Genomic DNA, 21,247 nt, shown 5'->3' on the forward strand with positions numbered 1-21,247 from the left:
AAATTTATTGAACAGTGGTTAGACTTGACATTTAGCAACATTAATAAGGAAGAACAGAAGATCCAAACACCATAATTTACATAGAAATCATGAAAATCATAATTCATATCATAATTCATGTATCATTATTATAAAGTTTTACCAGAGTTTTACTGATTGAGAGACAGCCAGCATCTGTCTGCACAGAATGACTCTCATGAACAACTCAATGTGGGAGGGTGTGTGATTTTTATATATATATATATGTATGTATGTATGCACACACTGAATATAGGCTGGCACTAAGTATCTCTGCATGCTGCTTTAATAACATGTGAAATACTGCTGTACTTTACGCTGAACATAAAAGCGCAGACAATGGGATTTCTGCCTTTCTAATACTGTATATAGATGGTGTTGTTTACATTTTAGTGACAGGTCATTAGTTTATCTTCTATCAGAACTTTATCTATAATCTGAAACTCCATCGCACTCCAGTTGAGAAGATTGCCTGGAGTGAAGTTTAGATCATCCACATACTTCTGCATCTCACATGGGGAGAGGGTGTAGTCCCACATGTGGACATCAGACATCATGCCAACGAAACACTGCTTCAGGTCAAACCCCCCACCATGGCTGTCCTGCTCCTGTAGATTACAGAGGTTTGAGAGACACTAACTAAAAGCTAATAGTACAATATTTATATTGAAATCTATACACAGTCAAGACCATTAACCATGATGCTTATAAATACAACAGTACCTGTCCTATGATAATCATGGGGGATCCTCTGATTGCTTCTGACGTGATATATTTCCTAATAGAAGGTTGTCCATCAAACCACAGCTGCACCAGTCCAGATGAAGAGTCCCATGTGGTACAAACGGAGTGCCACATGTTCGGTTTGTAGTCCTGCCCTCTATATTCTCTCTTTAGATCCCTGATATGGGGCTCCATCTCCTTGTTTCCTTCATCCCAGAAAATCATGAAGGCATTGGAATTAGATTGTGTGGCCAAAGAGAAAAGGATGTGGTCTCGTTTGAGGTCGGTAAAGGACCTGTAGACATTACAAAGACTTTATTATGCATATACATTTCACAGTCAGTGTCAAATCCAACTGAAGGAAAACTGATTCAAACAGACAATTGTTAAAATGGGCTTTAAAAAAGGAGACATCAGAAGTAAAGAGAAAAGAGAAACACAAGCTGATGAGCGGCAAACCGCCAAGCGGTAAGCCTCTTCCCTCTGACTCATATGGCGCCATTTTAATGCTACGAAGCCATCATCTGCAATTCCTATCCCATTGACTGCCATTCATTTTGACGTCACTTCGACAACGGATACATAAAAAGGTGTATTTTCTTTCTTTGTGTTAAAGGTTTTAAACCTGTTGCAGCTGCTACTTATACAAAGACAAACCTGTTAGGCAGCTTATGGACCTACAAAATACAAAATGCCTTCTCTGGCTGAAGCAATTACTCAAATTGAACTGCTGTTTATTCTGGGGTGAATACATCAAATCCCTTTCAAGTGGCAAATCTGTACAAAAATCAGAAGAGACTTGACAGTCAGAGATACAGTGAACTGTTTCATGCATTTTGCACATTTAGTGTTACCTGTGACAGACAGTTACAGCACTCAATTCCTGTATAGGTTTTGGTGTCAGAATCACACGAGCTGTGTTGGTTTCTTTCGGAAAGGTGAACATTTTACCTGACAGATCTGTAAGAGGAGGGGGTGAATGTTATAACATTTTTGCATCATAGATTATCACATAACCAGTAGCTGAAGCTAACAGTTGACTAACTACAGTATACACATCAGTGTTGTTATTTTTTATTTAAATTAGCAACATACAGCACCATATAAACTGCTGACTATTGACTATTGTCACACCTGAGCGCTCCACACTACATCATTTGGGGTCCAGGCCCAAGGGGGCTAGGAACCACATTTGCAAGCCAAAGCGGTTCACAGATCCAGTGTAGCTGTGGAACCCTGTTGCTTTCTTAACGTTTCTTCTTATTCTTCTCTGCCTCGACGGGTAATGGTCCAGATCCCTGCAGGGACCTTTGGTAAAGACATTCAGCCACTTCCACTACTAGGTGGCGCAATAACAAAAAATGTGTTTGGCCTTATAACTCCCAAACCGTGCATCGCACATAATAAATTCACATATCCAAGCAAAATTTTATTGGATTAAAACTGTACAAATTACTCACGAACATATGTACTCAATGAATGTTAAATTTGCTATTGCATTTTACTAAAGACTTTGGAGTTTGGACTTTGTTCTGAAATTTTCTAACTTTTGCCTCGCCACTGTCATGCTTTGGCTTCTCATTTGGCAAGCTCCGCTTTTGTGGGCTAGGATTGTGTGAGCTCCGTGTGTCATCAGGGGCAACTTGTGCCAGGGAGGAGGACTCGCGACGGGGAACATTGGACCCCATAATAACTGCTTGCAGTTCTAGTTCAAGATCAAAATTAACATTATGAGGGAGGAGAACCTCACTAGGATGTCAACTGTGGATCCTTGAGAAAGAGAGTCACTATTTATTATTAATAAAAGCCTTTATGATTCTTCACGCATTTTGTTTTGCTTAATGTTTTGTCCAGTTCCTATTTGCTTTGGACAAATTCATGTGTCGTCATTTTCCTCTTGAAATTGAGGGATTAGTTCCTGATTGAAAGGGGAATGAGCACTGTTTTTTGGCTGTAAAGATAAGAAAATGTCCCAATTTAAACACATTCACATTCCGTTATGAACTCCTACAAACATCCACGTTCGATATTAAAACAAAATACTCTGTAGTTAGCTTTTCTGTTGACATGTTAGATTTGTTACTAGTTGTCCTAGTAAACATGTAAGCTGAAAATTGTACAAGAGAAAAAAATATTTTTGACAGATATAATGGACATGCCTATAGACACTGTTCATTTACAGTAAGTAAAGATATTTTACATAATTTCCATATTTATAAGCATTTATTGCTATTGATGTTTGCAAAATGTTATATTAGGCAAAACGACTTTCCCTGTGCCTTGTGAAGACTATTGTGCCTATAGGAGTATTGCATGTTACATTTAAATGGCAAAAGACTCTGACAAACTCCTACATTTCAATTTGGTATTACCTTTGTAAAATAAAAATGTTGTTTACCTTGAGGACTTGCAGCACACACTGTCAGTGTCACCAGCAGCAGAAAAAACGTCATCTAATAGATGACAGAAAGACACCATGAATACCACTCCTTGAGATTAGATCTTTCTTTTGGATCCAATAAATCCAACGCTTAACTAATACTCTGTCTGCTAAAGACTAAAATATATATTGACTTTTCTTTACCTTGGAGTGCTACAATAAACAATACAGGTGAACATGTTTTTTTTAAGTAAATATAATACAATTACTTTAAATTCTTATATTTTGCAGTTTTGCGTGCATAGGACTTACTTTGAAATCTGTGGCTGTCCCTGAATGTTGTGCTCAGCAGTGAATGGGAAAACCAGTTTTTTAGACTTCTGCTTCCCCATTTCTAACTGTGTTTCCTTCCTTTATCTACTTCTATATTTCTTTGGCTTCAGATTCCTGTCCCGTAAAAAGGCGTTATCCCACACAATACTTTCCACTGAATCAACAGAATTTGAGGTGAAAGCTCATCCTATGTTGAAATCACCATTGTTCTTTGTAGCAAATGCACATTATTGTGTGCTTTATGAAGCCCAATCGAACCCTAAATGTGACAATTTTGCACTTATGTTTAGAAACTCTTTATTAATCTGTACACAACAATTAATCTGCAATGCAGACATTAAAGATTGAACACTCTCACCAACATTACAACACATGTAAAAGCTTTTTGTGTTCACTTAATATTAAATAACTTGCACTACAATATCATAACTGACTTACCCGTCTTTTTGTTGTTGTTGTATGCAGTGGAAATGCAGAACCAGTGGATGGATTTTCAGCCCTTTAGTGTTACAAAACATTATCAGAATAGAGCTGAAAAGACACTCATGGGTGAAAAAGAGAAGAGGAGATAAAATACCTCATAATTTAGACAAAATGTTGCCATGCTCAAATATCTTAATACGGAAAAACTGATTTCGATTTTGCAGACAGTGATGGCTTTGTTTTAAAATCTTAGTATCAGGTAATTTGTTTATCTTCAACACTTCAACTCTTTGTCAGTAATCTGGAACTCCAGCACCCTCCTGTTGAGCACATTCCCTGGAGTGAAGCCAATAGATCATCCAACGTAGCTCTGGTTCTCATAAGGGGAGAGGGGGGAGTCCCACATGTGGAAATCAGACATCATGGCAACAAAAGACTGATTAATGTCAAAGTCTCCACCATGGAAATTCTTCTCCTGTAGAGATTGCAGATAAATGGCATTAATGTTGTAGACTATATGTTTTAAATCTAGAGAAACCGTAGATGACATAGTGTTTAGCATTAAAACTATAGACATCAACTATAGACACCCTGTTTATAAGTTGAGAATGCTAGTAATAGGTTGCAAAACTTTGTGTTTTTATGCCAATATAGAAATGCTGAAGGAAGGCTTTGTAATAGACTAAAGATGAATGTACTGTTATTTGCCAGGCAGAAAAGGGAATAAAACTTTGCATTCAATTATAGTCAATTTAAACGTCTCTTTTTTATGCAAATCAAACTATGATCTTACCTTGAAGTTTTGTCCTATCTTGCTTTGTCTTGCTACATTCTAAATAGTGCCGGGCTACCTGTGTCCTTGTCAGTCAGTGGTCAGGGTGAATGTATGCTTGAGTGTTCAGTGTGATGAAGAGTTGTTGCAAGTGCTGAAAACAAATGGGAGAATAAGGGAACTCTTTATTAGAAGGGTTTTATAGCATGAGAGCACCGGGCCAAATTGCTTTTGACTATCATGATCAACCAACACTGCACCCTTTCACAGTTCACAGGCTTGTTAAAATAATCATGTGTGGTTTAATAGTTTGTAGACATACAACAGTCACTAAGAAGAGGAATTGCTAGTTAAGTGGAAACTCATTTTGCCCTGGTGGTGGAATAACCTTTTATCTATTAAGAATGTAAGGAGTGGAATGGCAAATTGATACTAAGGTCACTACAGTAGGCTACATTTACACAAAATGCAGTTTACTGAAAATTGATTTTATAGTTGCTTTATTCACAACAAAGTAAGGCACTTAAACAGTATGGCCTGAATACATTGCTCACCCAGTGGGATATTTATGAATTTGACTTTTTACTAACTTCTAAGTGTCTCTACAGATTTCTGAACTTTCTTTACAACATGTTTTCATTTGAGGAGTCACAAATATGAGTGCTGCATATCCCACCATAGATCATATATTATCTGTCAATGTTAAAGATGGACCAGGTCAGCACTTCAAGAACATGGTGAAGTAATGGAGAGGAATGTTTATTTAATCATTACAACAATATACTGTTTTAGTCACTTTAACTACAGGTTTACCTAGGAAGAAAACCATCAATACCCAAGAAATCAAGATGATGAAGTACCTTAATTCATGCATTAGTGTATTGTTCCTGCATTAAGTCCTGTATGAGGTACCATTAGGTACATTGTTGATAGTTCATGAAATACTGCATGAATGATTTCATGCTTATTCACGGGGTCGGCTCAACAGACACGGCGGCTTAAGGTGTAGCTCCTGGCCTATCCTTGCAAAATAGTTGTGTTGTATGGTTCCAACTCTAATGTTCTATCACTTTGTGCTTGATAGAGTCAATTATAACAGAATGGCAAACAAGAACAAAAACCCAACGTGCCGATATGAATGCCATTTCAGAGGCTTTATTGGAGAAACATAAAAGCTGCCTCAAACTACAAAAATAATTGACAACCCTTTATGCACTTTCTGCCCACTAAAAGCTCAAGGTACATACTGTATATTCACATGATTTGGGATTTATCTCCTGTTGGTCAGTTTTGGAACAATATTGCATCCAAAATATCTGCCCAGATTAATGATAATGTACCTGTTACTGTCAATGTTGTGATTCTGAATGATCTGTCAGCTCTCCATCTCTTTAAAACTAAAAAACATGCTGTTTTTGCTGGACTTACAGCGGCCAAGAGAATGATTACAACCCGTTGGAAACCACCTCATGACTTGTCTTATTGTATAGGGACCCTCTCCGTTTTGTATGTTGTATATACCGCTTTGGGCTCTCCACGGCTTGCATGAATGGAGCCCCAGGAAAGACTTTGGACACTTGTCTCAGCATTGCTGGATCCTTAAAGTTCATGACTTGTGCTACGGCCTTCTCAATTCTGTCTGTGTGTGTTTAGGTTTGTCCTATGCCGGTCTCCCTGTCAATGCCTCTTGTTTTTTGTTTGTTTGTGTGTCTGTCTGTGTCTGTTTCTGTGTGTCTTGTTTGTAATATGCAGATATTGTTCTTGCTGTTGTATTTTTGTTCTGTCTCCCTCCTTCGAGTATTTCCTCTCTTTGTTTTAGAGCGAAACATTTGGTCACAATTAAGGATTGTGAAAAAGGTGGACTGTACCTTGTTAGGTGTATGTATTGTACTTTTCTGCATGTTGTCATCTGGATCAATGTTTTGCACTTCTGTTTGGCTGTTTAACTAAAAACATTGGATCAAAAAAAAAAGAACGATTTCATGCTTTTTCATGCATGAAGTCATGTGTGAATTGATAATTCATGTACCATTATTGTAAAGTTGTACCAGTAGTTTTACTGAATGAGATACTGCCTGCATCCGTCTGCACAGAATGACTCTCCTGATCAATCAAAAGTCCATGTGGGAGTGTGTGTGTTCTATTATCAAAGAACTTGGAGAAGTGATGGAACATGAAAAAACTTTAGCTCTCTACCAAGTATAAGCCCATTCGCATATAGGGGACTAGTACTGTTCGAGTGAATGAAGATAATGTTTACTTCAGTGTTTAAAAGAGAAAAGTGCCAAGATCACTGCAATTCACAGCAACACAAAAACTCAGTCGAAGCTGTGTTTATTAAATGTCTGTAAGTAGGTGGCAGAGGACCATGAAAACCAGCTGACAGATCTACCGAACTGATGACCTTTTAAGTTTAGTCTGAAAATGGTATTTGGGCAGTAAGAAGGAGCCATACAGAAAGTGTGTTGTTGGCCAACCCCAGACAATGTGTTAGATGGGGTAAACATCTGGGTGAAGGACACAGTGATCATTTTTGTCAGATAAAAAAAAACAAGTATTACATGGTGATTTGATTCTTTATCACCTCTCTGATCATCATTTATGTACATACAGTATATATATATGTATACATATATATATATATATATATACACGTGTACACACTGAATGTAGGCGGCACTTACTACAGAACTAAGTATCTCTGCATGCTGCTACAGTGACATGTAAAATTCGGCTAAGAAATCCACTGACTATTGCCCTTTCCCCATCTTCTACAGCACATATAGTCATGGAAGATATCTCTTCACAGTATGGACAGGTAAAATGATCAGAAACAGAATTGGAGCATAAAATACTGACACTGGTAGCTTGTACTTTACAATGAACATAAAAGCACAGACAATGGGATGTCTCCCCTTTCTAATATATAGATGGCATTGTTTACATTTTAGTGGTCAATTTATATTCTATCAGCACTTTGTCTATAATCTGGAACTCCATCGCACACCAGTTGAGCAAATTCCCTGGAGTGAAGTTTAAATCATCAACACACTTTTGCATCTCACATGGGGAGTGGGTATAGTCCCACATGTGGACATCTAATTCATGTACCATTGTTATAAAGTTTTACCAGTAGAATTTTACTGATTGAGACACTCACCATCTGTCTGCACAGAATGACTCTCATGAACAACCCCATGTGGGAGGGTGTGTGATTTATAAATATATATATATAATTTATATAAAACATATACATATATAAAATATAATAACATGTAAAATACTGCTGTACTTTACACGGAACATAAAAGCGCAGACAATGGGATTTCTGGCTTTCTAATACTGTATATAGATGGTGTTGTTTACATTTTAGTGACAGGTCATTAGTTTATCTTCTATCAGAACTTTGTCTATAATCTGAAACTCCATCGCACTCCAGTTGAGAAGATTCCCTGGAGTGAAGTTTAGATCATCCACATACTTCTGCATCTCACATGGGGAGAGGGTGTAGTCCCACATGTGGACATCAGACATCATGCCAACGAAACACTGCTTCAGGTCAAACCCCCCACCATGGCTGTCCTGCTCCTGTAGATTACAGAGGTTTGAGATACATTAACTAAAAGCTAATAGTACAATATTTATATTGAAATCTATACACAGTCAAGACCATTAACCATGATGCTTATAAATACAACAGTACCTGTCCTATGATAATCATGGGGGATCCTCTGATTGCCTCAGACGTGATATATTTCCTAATAGAAGGTCGTCCATCAAACCACAGCTGCACCAGTCCAGATGAAGAGTCCCATGTGGTACAAACGGAGTGCCACATGTTCGGTTTGTAGTCCTGCTCTCTGTATTGTGTCTTTTGATCCCTTATATGGGGTTGTTTCTCCTTCTTTATTTTGTGCCATTGAATCATGAAGGCATTGGTATAAGCTTGTGTGGCCAATGAGAAAAGAGCGTGTTCTCGTTTGAGGTCTGTAAAGGACCTGTTGGCATTGCAAAGACTTTATTATGCACATACAGTACATTTCACAGTCAGAGATACAGTAAATTGTTTTATGCATTTTGCACATTTAGTGTCACCTGTGACGGACGGTTACAGCACTAAATTCCTGTAAGTCCTAGTTAAAATTTATTCAGTTCTGACCAATAGTATAATAATATTTTTGCCTAATTTTTGCACATGTGATGGCAAATTTGGAGCGCAGAAAATGTTTTTTTCTAATGTATGTAGAATGGGATGTATGTGGAGCAGAAAGCATTGCTCCACATGCCATCATTCATGAAAAAATGTAACCTTTTGAGGTTGAAAGAACTTCCTAGGATGTCAACTACTGTATGAATCCTTTACAAAGAGAGACACTATTTATGTTTACTAGCACCCTTTGCGATTCTTCACTTAGCATTTTGATATGCTTATTGTTTTTTCCAGTTCCTATTTGCATTGCACAAATTCATGTGTAGTAATTTTCCTCTTTAAATTGAGTGATCAGTTTCTGAGTGAAAGGGGAATGAGCACTGTTTGGCTGCAAAGTCAAGAAAAATAAAGTTAAACAAATTCACATTCCATTATGAAATCCTACAAACATCCACGTTAGCTATTAAAACAAATTACTCTGTAGTTTACTTTTCTGTTGACATGTTAGATTTGTTACTAGTTGTCCTAGGAAACATGTTAGCTGAAAATTATACAAGAGTGTGAAAATGAAAAAGAAATAAAATTAGTTTTGACAGATAATATAGATAAGACTATGGACACCATTGTTCATTTACAGTAGGTAAAGATATTTTACATAATTTTCATATATATAAGTTTGCTATTGATGTTTTGCAAAATGTTATATTAGGCAAAAAGATTTTCCCTTTGCCTTGTGAAGAGTATTGTGCCTATAAGAGTATTGCATGTTGTGTGTGTTAGGAAAAGTAAATTTAAGTGGCTAAAGACTGTGACAAACTCCTACATTTCAATTTGGTATTCCCTTTGTAAAATAAAAATGTTGTTCACCTTGAGGACTTGCAGCACACGCTGTCAGTGTTACCAAAAAACGTCATCTAATGACAAAAAGACACCATGAATGATACTCTTTGAGATTAGATCTTTGCTTTGGATCCAATGAGTCCAACGCTAGACTTATACTCTGTGTGCTAAAGACTAAACTATACATGCACTATTATTTACCTTGGAGTGCTACAATAAACAATACAGGTGAAAATGTTTTTTAAAAGTGAATATGATACAATTACTTTAAATTCATTTTGCAGTTGTGCATGTGTAGGACTTACTTTGAAATCTGTGGCTGTCCCTGAATGTTGTGCTCAGCAGTGAATAGGAAAATTAGTTTTTTAGACTTCCGCTTCCCTATTTCAATCTGTGTTACTCTGTGTTTCCTTCCTTTATCTACTTCTATATTTCTTTGGCTTTAGAGTCCTGTCCCGTATAAAGATGGTATTCCTACTAATTCCTGTCATGTAAAATGGTATTATCCCCCACACAATACCTTCCAGCAAATCAACAGATTTTGAGGTGAAATGATCCTATGTGAAAATCACCACATGTGGACATCAGACGTTGTGTCAAAGAAAGACTGATTAGTGTCAAACTCTCCACCGTGGGAATCTTGCTCATGTAGAGATTGCAGATAAAAAGCATTAATATTGTAGAATATATGTTTTAAATCTAGAGATATTTTAAATAATTGTCCTGTTTATAAGTAAGACGTGTTATTAATTTACTGCAAAACTTTGTGTTTCTGTGCCAACACAGAAATGCTGATGGATGGCTTTGTAATAGACTAAAGATGAATATACTGGTATTTGATAGGCAGAAAAGGAAAATTTAAATACAGTCAATTTCAATATCTATATTTTGCTATGCAAATCATGCCAGGTTTTCAGGATTATGTGTACAACAAGGAAAAAGATTAAAAGTTATAGGTTAAACTTGCTGCTCCCTCATTCATTTCTCTTTACAATGTATTTCTGTTTCCTTTTTGGTGCTGTTTCTTAGTAAGGATCTTTGGAAAGGGTTATCCCATCATTTCTGTAGATTCAACAGAATTTACAATTACATATTGCAGAAATCAGAGCTACAGACAACTACTTAAAACGCATTATATAGATAAATGAAATAATAATTGCATTTTTAGAACACATCTAAAAATTGGGAAACAATCCATTGGCTGCAATGTATTGAGAAATGCCTAAAAATGAAAAAAATAGATGCACTAAATGTTGTCCTGCCACTCAAAGTGAAAAATCAAAGATCTTAAATGATTCCGAAGATGGAAGACCAGCTGTGAGACTGGTTCTGAATGAGGAGGTTTCCTGTTTGTCCCTCTGGATGTGTTCTCTGGGGGAAACAACTTTGACCAAGGAGGTAGGCGAGCATCCTAAAGGCGTACCTCCAATGGGGAGAATCTTAGGCTAACCAGCCATCACCTTCCGTTAGCGTTCTATTGACTGACATTCATTTCGGCGTCACTTTGACAGTGAATAACTTTACATCTGAAGGGTTTAAAGACTCCATTTGTCAATTGTTTATTTCTAAAGAAACACGACAATGTATAAAAGGCTCCACATCTCACATCATGGCCCCGTAGCAGCCGTTTTTGTTAAAATAGGCTAAAGATTATTTCACAACCACGTGACTTTCTGTTGCATAGCAGAGAAATTACTATATAGTCAAGGAAAGCTCTCAGGCAGTTTTGACTCACATTAGCTGCTTAAGTTTAACTACAAACGTTAACTAGCATTTTAGTTAGCAACAATTAGCCTGTACCTATGTTATCTCCTTACACATACCTGTGCTCTCCATCTCTGCAAAATTTGGAATGACTGAGAATTCTCTTGGCACTTACAACTTACAACTTTTCAGACAGGTTGCTCAAGCCACATTTATGTCAAGCTCAGGTTGAGGCTAAGCAGTAACTCTCAGCCATCACCGGAAGAGTGCTTCTAAGACTACACTGGTCTCTAAGACTAAGGTGTCGCTGTGTCCATTTCTTATAATGTCTATATCTTTGACTCACATAACAGACTACAGTGGATTTTGCATCACTAAAGAACCACAACATCCTCTTGTGAGGCTGCTGGCTAAAGCCAGTCCACTCTTTAATTGAGGGATTTGAGGTTTTAATTTATTGGTAATAGAGGGTGGGGTAAAGTGATTATAACCAAATTATGTATACATTTGTTTCACTCATGTCTCCCTTTCTTTTCCTCCTTGATCTTCCTACAGTCTAGGTGTGTGTTTGTGCCCTGTGTTCTGAATGCATTCATGTACAGCATCTGACAACATACTGCAAGTGTGCACGCCCACTTATCCAAGTGTAATGCTTAATCACATGTCACCAACAACTACCAGTTATCAGTTCTTTGCGTTCTTCACTCCCTTGATGATCAACTTAAATGACTCGCTGCAGCACAACATCAAGGGCCTATCTGTACTATCACAACCAAATATCATATCTTCCCTGCAGAGGGCTTCAGAGATGGAGGAGTCTGCACTCTCCTCTCTCCACTGATGTGATCAGATCCAGTAGTGGCTGGGGTGAAGCCTGCAGCTTAGAGCAAATGTTTCCTGGAGAACGGCATCAGATCCAACCAAGTTTTTAAACTAATGTACTTCAATGGGAAGCATCTTTCGTGATCACAGCACAATTCTTTCGGCCAGTCTTTTAAAACCATAACACTACATCTATCAACATTCATTTAGATGTTATCATGGTATTCATTTCTTGAAGTATTGCAGGATGCATGCTGTTAGACATAGCAGTACATTAAGGGCTGAGGTGGGCCCATTCATGCCAATAAGCCACAATATAATGCGGGCATTCACATCAGAAAATTGGACAGCGATCAGCGGGTCTTTACCAGGAGTATCGTTTCAGTGTATTTATTTAATCAGTGGGTTTGTCACCAGCAACAACACATTGCTCGGTTTTTATCCAGTAAATTATGCACCGTAATAATGAAAAAATCAACGGAATACTCCGGAAGTGTTGCAGTAATTAACGCTCTGCATTTGTAAAATATTGTTGCCGCGGTACGTGAGAACTTATAAAATAAAAATAATAATAATGAAAAAAATAGTGTTTTATGTTAAGCACTTTGATTTGCCTTGTCGCAAAAAAATAGTATATAAAAACCTACAGTTGAGTGCTTACAAATACAACCTAATGGCTTGATTGACTCATTTGCATTTGTTTATACCTGTACTGTTTTCCTTTAATTTTCCATGCATCATTATTCAATTAATTGCAAATTTTATAAGTTTGCGGTGTATGAATGTTAATAGCAAAAGTAAAAAACCATGAGCATATGTATGTGAGGGACTTTGTTTGATTTAACCTCAAAGTGCATTATTATTTGTTTTAAATAAGTGACTTTTTGAAATAACAATTTATTGTAGGCCTAACATATTTATAATTATATTCAGAAGATGATCCTCATATCAATGAGGTTACAGTTTGTAGCTGTCACAACCTTTGTGGCCTTTACGGAGACTACCTTTTCAAAGAAAGAAGGTACTAGTTTTATGCATTTTCAGGAAACTAAAAGGATAAGTAGATTGCTTGTGAAATATTGGAGGGATGTGTCCACATACCCAAGCAAATTTGACAAATAACCAAATTTTCCGCGACATACCACTAATCCCAGCATTCCCTTGTGCCAGACTTTGTATCAGTATGTGAATCTAAGAGCCAATTACCAAGCGGGAGTGAGAACGGGTTGATGTCACACGTACGTCGCCAAATTCATTTCCTTGTTTCTAATATAAAGACAAGACGTGTGGAACTCGAATATCTCACATTTACCAACACAGCGTACAGTTAAGACTGCGCAAAACATTTCAGACCATACTGCCAACCTGTATACATTTTGACATCAAAATCCGCTGAAATTTCACTCTAAAGCTGCTTCTGTTTAATCCTGTCGGCTCTCTGCAGCGGGCGGGGCCTCTGCTCAGTTCTCCCCGCAACTGACGCACCCACACCCAAACACACGGTGGATGCAGGAAAAAATATAGATGAGACATGCAGGATGACCTAAATTGAGGACAGCTATGTTCATTACTGTGCAATGATAAGTTAAAGTCCAATAAGTACTTTATCATACCAATTATAAATAGCAATAATAGCAGAGTTGTAAACAGCTTCTTTGCTGCAGCCCGACTGGCAGAAATAATCGTGCCATGATCACAAAAGATGCTTTACATTGAAATACATTAGTTTAAAAAACGTGATGACCATCACAAAAGAAACAAGATAAACGTGTCCATGTACACAAATCAATAGATTCAATTACGTGAACATTTCATGAACTGCCGTGAGACTGGGTTGTTAGATCAGCCGGAGTGATGAACCCTGGAGAGGGATCAGACCGCGACAACTAAAAAGAGCACACTCAACACACTCAAGAGGGAAAACCTCTCTCAGTTTGACTGAGCTTTCAGACAAGATGAAAGATCATATATGTGGTGGGGAGAAAGATAGAAAAGGCAACACTGTTTAGTCACAATGACATTTATTTAACAATGGTTACACTTGACATTAAGCAACAACAATAAGGAAAAACAAAAGATCCAAACACCATAATTTACAGAAAAGGATGCAAAGTGAATTGATTAAACATAAGCCGCCTACAAACAACGAATAAAAATGAAAGTCAAACTGTTTCTGTTGATTTTATGGGAAATACAACAGAGTTGCCTGCCTCAGAGTTAGACTCTCTAACAATACTGGATGTACATGGTTATTGTAAAATGATTCAACTCTTGTGTTAAAATGCAAGATGGCTACTTTAATGCGTCTGTCTATGATTCTCTAAGGCAGAGGTTCTCAATCTTTTTAGAACCAAGGACCCCTTACAAGACAATTACAATTCCTTCTCTGTCTGGCCCTTGGAGTAATTTGACAATGGCTATTTTTTTTTACACTTCTAAATTCTTAGTGATGTAAAAAAAAAAAAACATTGTGATTTAAACTGAAACCTTTGACAGACCCTTTGGCAGAGTGCCATAGACCCCTGGGAGTCCCCACACCCAAGTTTGAGTATACTGCTCTAAGGTATTTGTATAACTGATAAAAGCCTACACTCTACCATTGTATCACATGCTATCTTTGCAAAATGGATGAATTCAAAGATGATTACACAAAGAGAGACTGAAAGGAGTTTCAATCATTTGCCTTTGTTGACTTTGTTGACAATAAAGAGCAAAACAATAATCACTTACTGTTCTGCAAAACAATGAGCTGGGGTTAATTGATAATAGAGCTCTTAGAAGGTAAGTCAATGTGGTGTCTTTGTGTGGGCTTTTTTCTGTGCATTAGATTATTTTTGTGTCCGTAATAGTGTTTATGTTAGCAGTGGTTTCTCACTGCCTTCCTGCGTGTTAGTCCTCTCCCAGCCCTGTCGAATGCGGGTGAGGCTGCGGTCCACACAGGGCAGGAGGAGCAGCAGCTTGAGCACTATCAACACAGAAGGCAACACCAGAGAGAGCATGTAGGCCGGAGGCATGTGCCATTTGTAAGAACGAAGGAACTTGTCCCAGCCGTACAGGTAGGTGTGAAGGGTACAGAAGAACACAGTCAGGTATCCCAGCTTGGACTGGAAGAGAGAAAAAAAACAATAAGAAATTCGTAGATTTACGTAGGTACACTTGCACTAATGAACACAGAACTGATTACTCTGTAATATGCTCAGTAATTGATAGACTGACCTTTACAGAGACAAGCTTTAACTTATACATGTGAACACAATCATCTACTTACACACACACACAGACTGCATGCACCTAGTGATAATTCAACTACTGTAGATTGGGAACGTGCATACACCATACACACTTGCAAATTTACAGGCATGTAGAACCATTCCGTAGACATGAACTGAACCTAAAGACTGTGGCAAAGGATAATGTATGCCCTCCAAATTACATGTAATGAATAACTTGACATTTAAAACACTGCTCTAATTTGGGCTGGAGTAAAGGGGGGAAGGGTGTGGAATGAGAAAATGAGCTTGACATGACCCAGTTACATTTATGAATTAGTTTTTTCCCTGTAGTGAGACCAATTTCATTTTCGATTGGTCAAAGTGGGGGAAAAAAGATAAATACTTGTGGCTGCAGAGTAAAAACAATCACAGCGAAAGATTTATCGAGGGAAGGATGAAAATACCACAAACACACTTTCAACAGATTACTGCCAAGGTGAAGTTGGAAACATCTACGTAACTGTTTTCCATCTGGGCTAAAGCACGGAATTGTGCTTATTAGTCATAGCTTAAAGCTTGGCTAATGGGCATAATGTGAATATTGTTGTAAATTGTTTTTCTGCCAGTATGTAAACACTTTAAAGGTTCAGTAGGTTCTCTGTAAATGTCCACACTAACTGAACCTCAGCAGCCTAGAGCATAAACAGATGCAATAACATACTTCTTTAAAGTACTTACAGTGGGCACTTTGTGAGTGGATACCCACTGAGCCTATTTAATATTGTGAGCATGTATTTCTGTGTTAACTAAATCATCAATCTGGTTGTCATTTGCAGCTATTCAAGGCCACAGCGTAGAGGTAAAATAATCAGCTGTCCCAAATTTATAATATATTTTCCAACGAGCTTGTTTCTATTCATTTTATCAGAAGTTTACTATTCAAAATATTTCATAAAAAATGGCTCTAAAATGACCGACAATGTGTTCGCCTGCCATTCAGTTTCCTTGTTGTGTGCTACAAGTGCCAAATCTGTTGGCTACAAAAGGAGTGCCTTTGCTGTCTTTTTAAGGGTATAGCATTTAAATACAAAGCTAATTAGAGATTACACACATTTACTTTCTTAATTTGTGGGTTGATCAAGTTTCTGAAGATATGATCAGAATACAAACAAACTTTTCTCGTTTTAGGATTTCAGGAAAGGTTTTAATCTGCAATTTAATGTTTCCCGTAAAAAGAAACACAGGCAAAAACATTAACATGTGCTAAAGCTGTTGGACAGATTTCTTGGGAGATCATAGAGCCAGCATCACTTGAAACTCCACATTCCTCCAGTTGTGACTGCCAGTGTTTTACTATGTAAACAGGATGCAGGGATTTAGATACATTTTGACGGGCTGCACAACATCTGTACCTGCACGAAGCTGAACTCCCTCCAGCTGAGAGCGTTGCTGACAGAGGGGAGAGAGGTTATTCCCAACAGGAGAAACAGGCCAAATCCCAGAATTCCCATAGAGTAGTAAGAGTCTGAACGCCAGGCTGTGGTGGTGTCAAACACTGACGTGCGGTTCTCCTTGATCTTGAAGTGACAGTATACAGGACAGAGAGATGTTGTTGTACTGAAATAGTCCAGCATAATGAGCCATTTCCATGTATTGTTGTATATGAAGGCAGTACTTTTAATTCTTATTGTTTATTATTTGTTTTCCAGCTGTATGTTTGTCTTACCTGTGAGATGGTATTTGCAGAACCCCAAAATCTCACATAATATCTAGGAAAGACAATATAAAACTGTTTAGAAAAAAACCCATCAGGCCTTATTCTTTTACATATCCAAGGTAATAATAATGTCAATAATAATACATTTATTTAAATACCATTTTAAAAGGTACCTAAAGGCACATTACAAGGTAAAACATTAGAAAAACAATAGCAAGATCAGTAAAAAAACAACATTGATGACAAAACTAGAGATATACATGAAAATAGTGCAGCAAAACAGCAAAGAAACAGGACACAGCTTTAACCAGATGGTTTTTGCGTGTGGTTTTGAAGTTAGCAAGTGATATTGAAAGTCTGAGGTGTTGGGGGAGGGAGTTCCAGAGGGAGGGGACAACAACAGAAAAAGACCTGTCCCCCCAGGTTTGGCGGGGCTGGGTGAGAGGGGAAACGAGGTTTGTATCTGTGAGATGTGGCTGAAAATGCTAGTATAAATGAAGGTTCATGCTTATTTTTAGCAACGGCCAATCAAAATCCTTTCAACCATTACAAACACCTTAGCAACCACCTACCTACACTCTGCAAAGAGTTTGACAATTCTTTTATGTGTGACTTCCAGTTTTTCTGACGACTGTGAAGTTTCTGTCTTTCTTTCTTATAATAATGCACTTTTTTTACAACAGGAGTCCATGTAAGTTTATTCAGACATTTTTGTGAAACTGAAGGCAAATTCCCTGAATTGTCTGGTTGCATATGTTTTTATTCTCTGTGGGATCTATCTATTATAATGTTATATAATTGCTATTTGTGCATTGTTACTGTACACACGCAGTTGCCAGGTTTAGGAAACCTATCATAAAAAAATGCAACTGCTCTGTAACTCAATTTATATCAATGATGGTTGACTATATTTTATTACAAACCGCAGTGTCCTAAATGTACATAAAGTATATTTCTATGTATTCATATTTTCATGAAGGAATTATTTATTGCAGGTCTGTTATTACATTACATTAGTGTAAGCTAGATGTACCTAATAAACTGGCTGATTTGACTGTAGTTAAAATTACTTACACATTTATGAAGGAGTATGGGGCACCTGTTACATACCTTATGGGGATGATGAGAGTGTAGACCATATGTAGAAAAGCAAAGCCAAGTGCTACCAGTCCCAGCTGTTTCCTGCACAGCATCCAGCGATCTAACCAGTCAGGAAAACGCCTGAAACAAACATACTTTGACTTGCAAGATACAATATTTGAAAGATATTGGAAATTGTCTGTGCAGACACTAAATATCAATCTATCCTGTTTTAATGTCGGACCTGTACTTGGTGCCTCTGTAGAGCTGAATGAAGCCAGCTATGACACCAGGCACGTAACACAGAGACAACATGATGAGAGACACAATGGGAAACACCTGCAAGAAGTTTGGCATTGAACACAGAGGTGGTTACTGTGAGGAAAACATGCCCCCAGATCAAAGTTAGTTACTTTAACAGGGAGAGAAAAAAATGCAACATTTTCAGAAGTCTTTACCTTGTTGGCCAGGGACACCATGATTCTGAATGAGTTGTCTTTCCCCTGTTCAACATATGCATAGACGACATCTCTAATGACCACATAGACAAAGATAAAGGCAGTGAGGCCGACGGCCACGCATAGCGGCAGCCTCCATTCTGGGAACAGCTGCAGTGGGAAGTCCTCTAGCTCTTTGGCTGCTGACAGAGAACCTTTATCCAAAGCAGCGAAGCCAAGTTTGGTGGCCACCTCTGCTACTGCCTGCTTTGCCTCAGCACCGTTTCCACAGAGGTACACCTGGAGAATGAAAACACGACAACACCAATAGCTTTCAAAGTAATCAAAATGCCCCATGTGAGGAGTCTTCATTATTTTATATTCATGCATTTATGTTTATGCATTTGTACACACAACGTTAAAAGGGTGGTTGACTCCAGGGAGGATTAAAAATAAAAGAACCTGGAGATGCTGTGTCTTTGTCTGTATGAAATACTTAGTTTAATTGAAGAAATCAAATAAAACGGTGCTCAGTGAAGTCCTAGTGATGTTGCAGATTGTGCTCAAAATACACTAACACATACATAAACACACACCCCACAACACACACTCCTGTGTGTTTTTTTCCATCCTCTGGGACTGGAAAAACCGGATCAAAATAAAACAGAAAAACCCACATATGCTGCAGCTTTGCAGTACTGAGCGAGAGAGCAAAGCATGTGATGGAGAGCTTAGATCTAAGAGACACTGTGGAGTTAATTGATTCAAGGATACATCTGAGATGGCATTCGCAGCAAAGACACGAGGCTGACGCCTCAGATTTGGCTTCTTTTACTTGGATTTGGTTTGATCAGAACTTCAAAATTAGTTAAGTTTGGACTGAAATGTTTCCTTTCTGAAAGAGACTATTATTTTTAACTTGTTGGTCAATGCCCCACTGTATGAACACACTGTAAAATGCTTGTAGTTCTGCAGCAGGCAAAGACTTTAACGAGCAGTGCTGAATAGTTTAATTCTAAAATTAGACGTGTCACCATTACAAAAAAAAAGTGCATTGCTAAATAGCAGAAGAAGAAAATTCAGTACTTTTTAAATTTTAAGTGTCAAATACACTTAAAAGCACTAACATATTTGACACATTTAACACATTTGCTTACCTGTCTGTTGGCATCTGAGGGTCCATTCTGCAGGGCCCACGCAGACAAGGTGTTGAAAGCCTTCACAACATGAGCTCCAGGGATCAGCCTGGACAACAAACAACAAACAGTTGTTGGTGATTCGAACCACATGATCCATGAAATCTCCCAATGTTTTAGGTAATTACATTATTGCCTGATTTCCTCTTACCTCTGCAGACACACAGCATTGGCCTCTGGGTATAGATTCTTCTTGAGGTTGTTGCTGACGTCCACCAGCACCTTCCAATCAATGAAATCGGCAGAGTGGATGAAAAGTTAGAAATTAACCAGCTGCTATGTTATTTTGGATTCTGGCTTTTCAACAAGGTACCTTTCCCTCGAGTTGAGGTGCAAGTTTTTCCAGGAAGTCGTAGTGTTCTCTGTGAATACAAAGAAAGACCAGACTAGCTGACTGGGCTGCTGCTTCATGGCTCATTGCCTGCAAAACACACAAGCACTATTGTCATGCATGGCCTCTACATATGGCAACACATTTACTCATAACAGACTCGGCAAGTTCAGCGAAAGTTCACTAGTCAAGTACATATTGCGTGACAGATGAAAACAAAACCTAGCAACATGAGCAGACACACATGAACACACACATTATCAGTGACCTTGTTTAGCTCAGTCAACTTTCCAAGCCTGATTACAACTGTTTCTTTTCCCCCAGCACTATCTATGCACTTCCATCTACACAGTTATCTGTTTTGGTTTAGGGCCATCATGCAACACACGTTCTGAAATCAGCAACAACCACCAAAAAAAGACGGAAAAAACTGAATTCCAGTATTTGAGAAGTCTACATCATAAAGTGTGTTGTACCTGAGCTCCTTGAGGCAACGGGCCACAGCTTTGAGGCCTGCGGCTGCCGTACACCACCCTGTAGCCAGAATGGAGCAGACGCTGGCCCAGAGAGCGCCCTAAGTCTCCTGTCCCAAAGATACACAGCAGCTCCTGCTCAGGGGTAGCTGATGTGCCCAGAGGATACAGCGACACGCTCTCTGGCTTCACCTCCTTTGACACGCTGCTCAGTCTGTCAGCCGACATGGCCACAGTCCAACACAAATAGCAGTGATATCTCCTGTGGATTTGACAGAACGAAACACTACACCGGCTTTTCTGTCAAAACGTGTAACGTGTCCAGATTCAAGGCAAATGTAACAAAATAGCAGTCTTCAAAGTAACAGCTCTTCTGGATGCTTGTGGAAAAAAGTGTCAGCAAATCAACTGTCGGCCCCTAAAGTCCATGTGTCTGCTCTTCTAACTCCTTACGCTTAAGACTAACATATTTTCTGCCTTGAGTCAGTTTTTGTATGAGCCCATCCCCTCCCATGGCTCAGGGTGAAGTTTGTCTAAACTGGGAAACTCCATGGCAAAAGGCGGGCGGTATGTGTGTCTCTGCTGGCACGGGTGTCAGTATATGTCTCTGTGTGTTTGTGCTGGAAGGTTTTGTGG

The 21,247-nt window shown here is 38.3% G+C and overlaps 3 protein-coding genes and 1 long non-coding RNA gene across 4 annotated transcripts; all 4 read right to left on the reverse strand.

Moving 5' to 3' along the window:
• Positions 1-330: 330 nt before the first annotated feature.
• LOC117946449 (C-reactive protein-like) lies at positions 331-3,542 on the reverse strand. Its single transcript, XM_034874613.1, has 5 exons — positions 3,434-3,542; positions 3,140-3,194; positions 1,596-1,701; positions 742-1,036; positions 331-626 (listed from the first exon to the last, which is right to left on the reverse strand). Exons 2-5 carry the CDS (start codon positions 3,192-3,194, stop codon positions 408-410), a joined length of 675 nt encoding a protein of 224 aa, XP_034730504.1. The 5' UTR covers positions 3,434-3,542; the 3' UTR covers positions 331-407.
• Positions 3,543-6,625: 3,083 nt separating this feature from the next.
• On the reverse strand, positions 6,626-7,935 carry LOC117946454. The gene is made up of 3 exons (XR_004657034.1): positions 7,810-7,935; positions 7,026-7,028; positions 6,626-6,724 (listed from the first exon to the last, which is right to left on the reverse strand). It is a non-coding gene; the product is annotated as an uncharacterized LOC117946454 (long non-coding RNA).
• A 46-nt stretch (positions 7,936-7,981) lies between these two features.
• LOC117946453 (serum amyloid P-component-like) lies at positions 7,982-8,772 on the reverse strand. Its single transcript, XM_034874616.1, has 3 exons — positions 8,745-8,772; positions 8,353-8,647; positions 7,982-8,237 (listed from the first exon to the last, which is right to left on the reverse strand). The coding sequence occupies exons 2-3, from the start codon at positions 8,575-8,577 to the stop codon at positions 8,019-8,021; spliced, it is 444 nt and encodes a 147-aa protein (XP_034730507.1). The 5' UTR covers positions 8,578-8,647; positions 8,745-8,772; the 3' UTR covers positions 7,982-8,018.
• A 5,400-nt stretch (positions 8,773-14,172) lies between these two features.
• steap4 (STEAP family member 4) lies at positions 14,173-20,839 on the reverse strand. The gene is made up of 10 exons (XM_034874611.1): positions 20,615-20,839; positions 20,121-20,228; positions 19,959-20,029; positions 19,769-19,856; positions 18,633-18,911; positions 18,419-18,513; positions 18,205-18,315; positions 17,104-17,146; positions 16,790-16,954; positions 14,173-15,269 (listed from the first exon to the last, which is right to left on the reverse strand). Exons 1-10 carry the CDS (start codon positions 20,837-20,839, stop codon positions 15,018-15,020), a joined length of 1,437 nt encoding a protein of 478 aa, XP_034730502.1. The 3' UTR covers positions 14,173-15,017.
• Positions 20,840-21,247: the final 408 nt, after the last annotated feature.

The sequence above is a fragment of the Etheostoma cragini genome, chromosome 6 (genome assembly GCF_013103735.1).
Source record: "Etheostoma cragini isolate CJK2018 chromosome 6, CSU_Ecrag_1.0, whole genome shotgun sequence".
Classification (NCBI taxonomy): Eukaryota; Metazoa; Chordata; class Actinopteri; order Perciformes; family Percidae; genus Etheostoma; species Etheostoma cragini.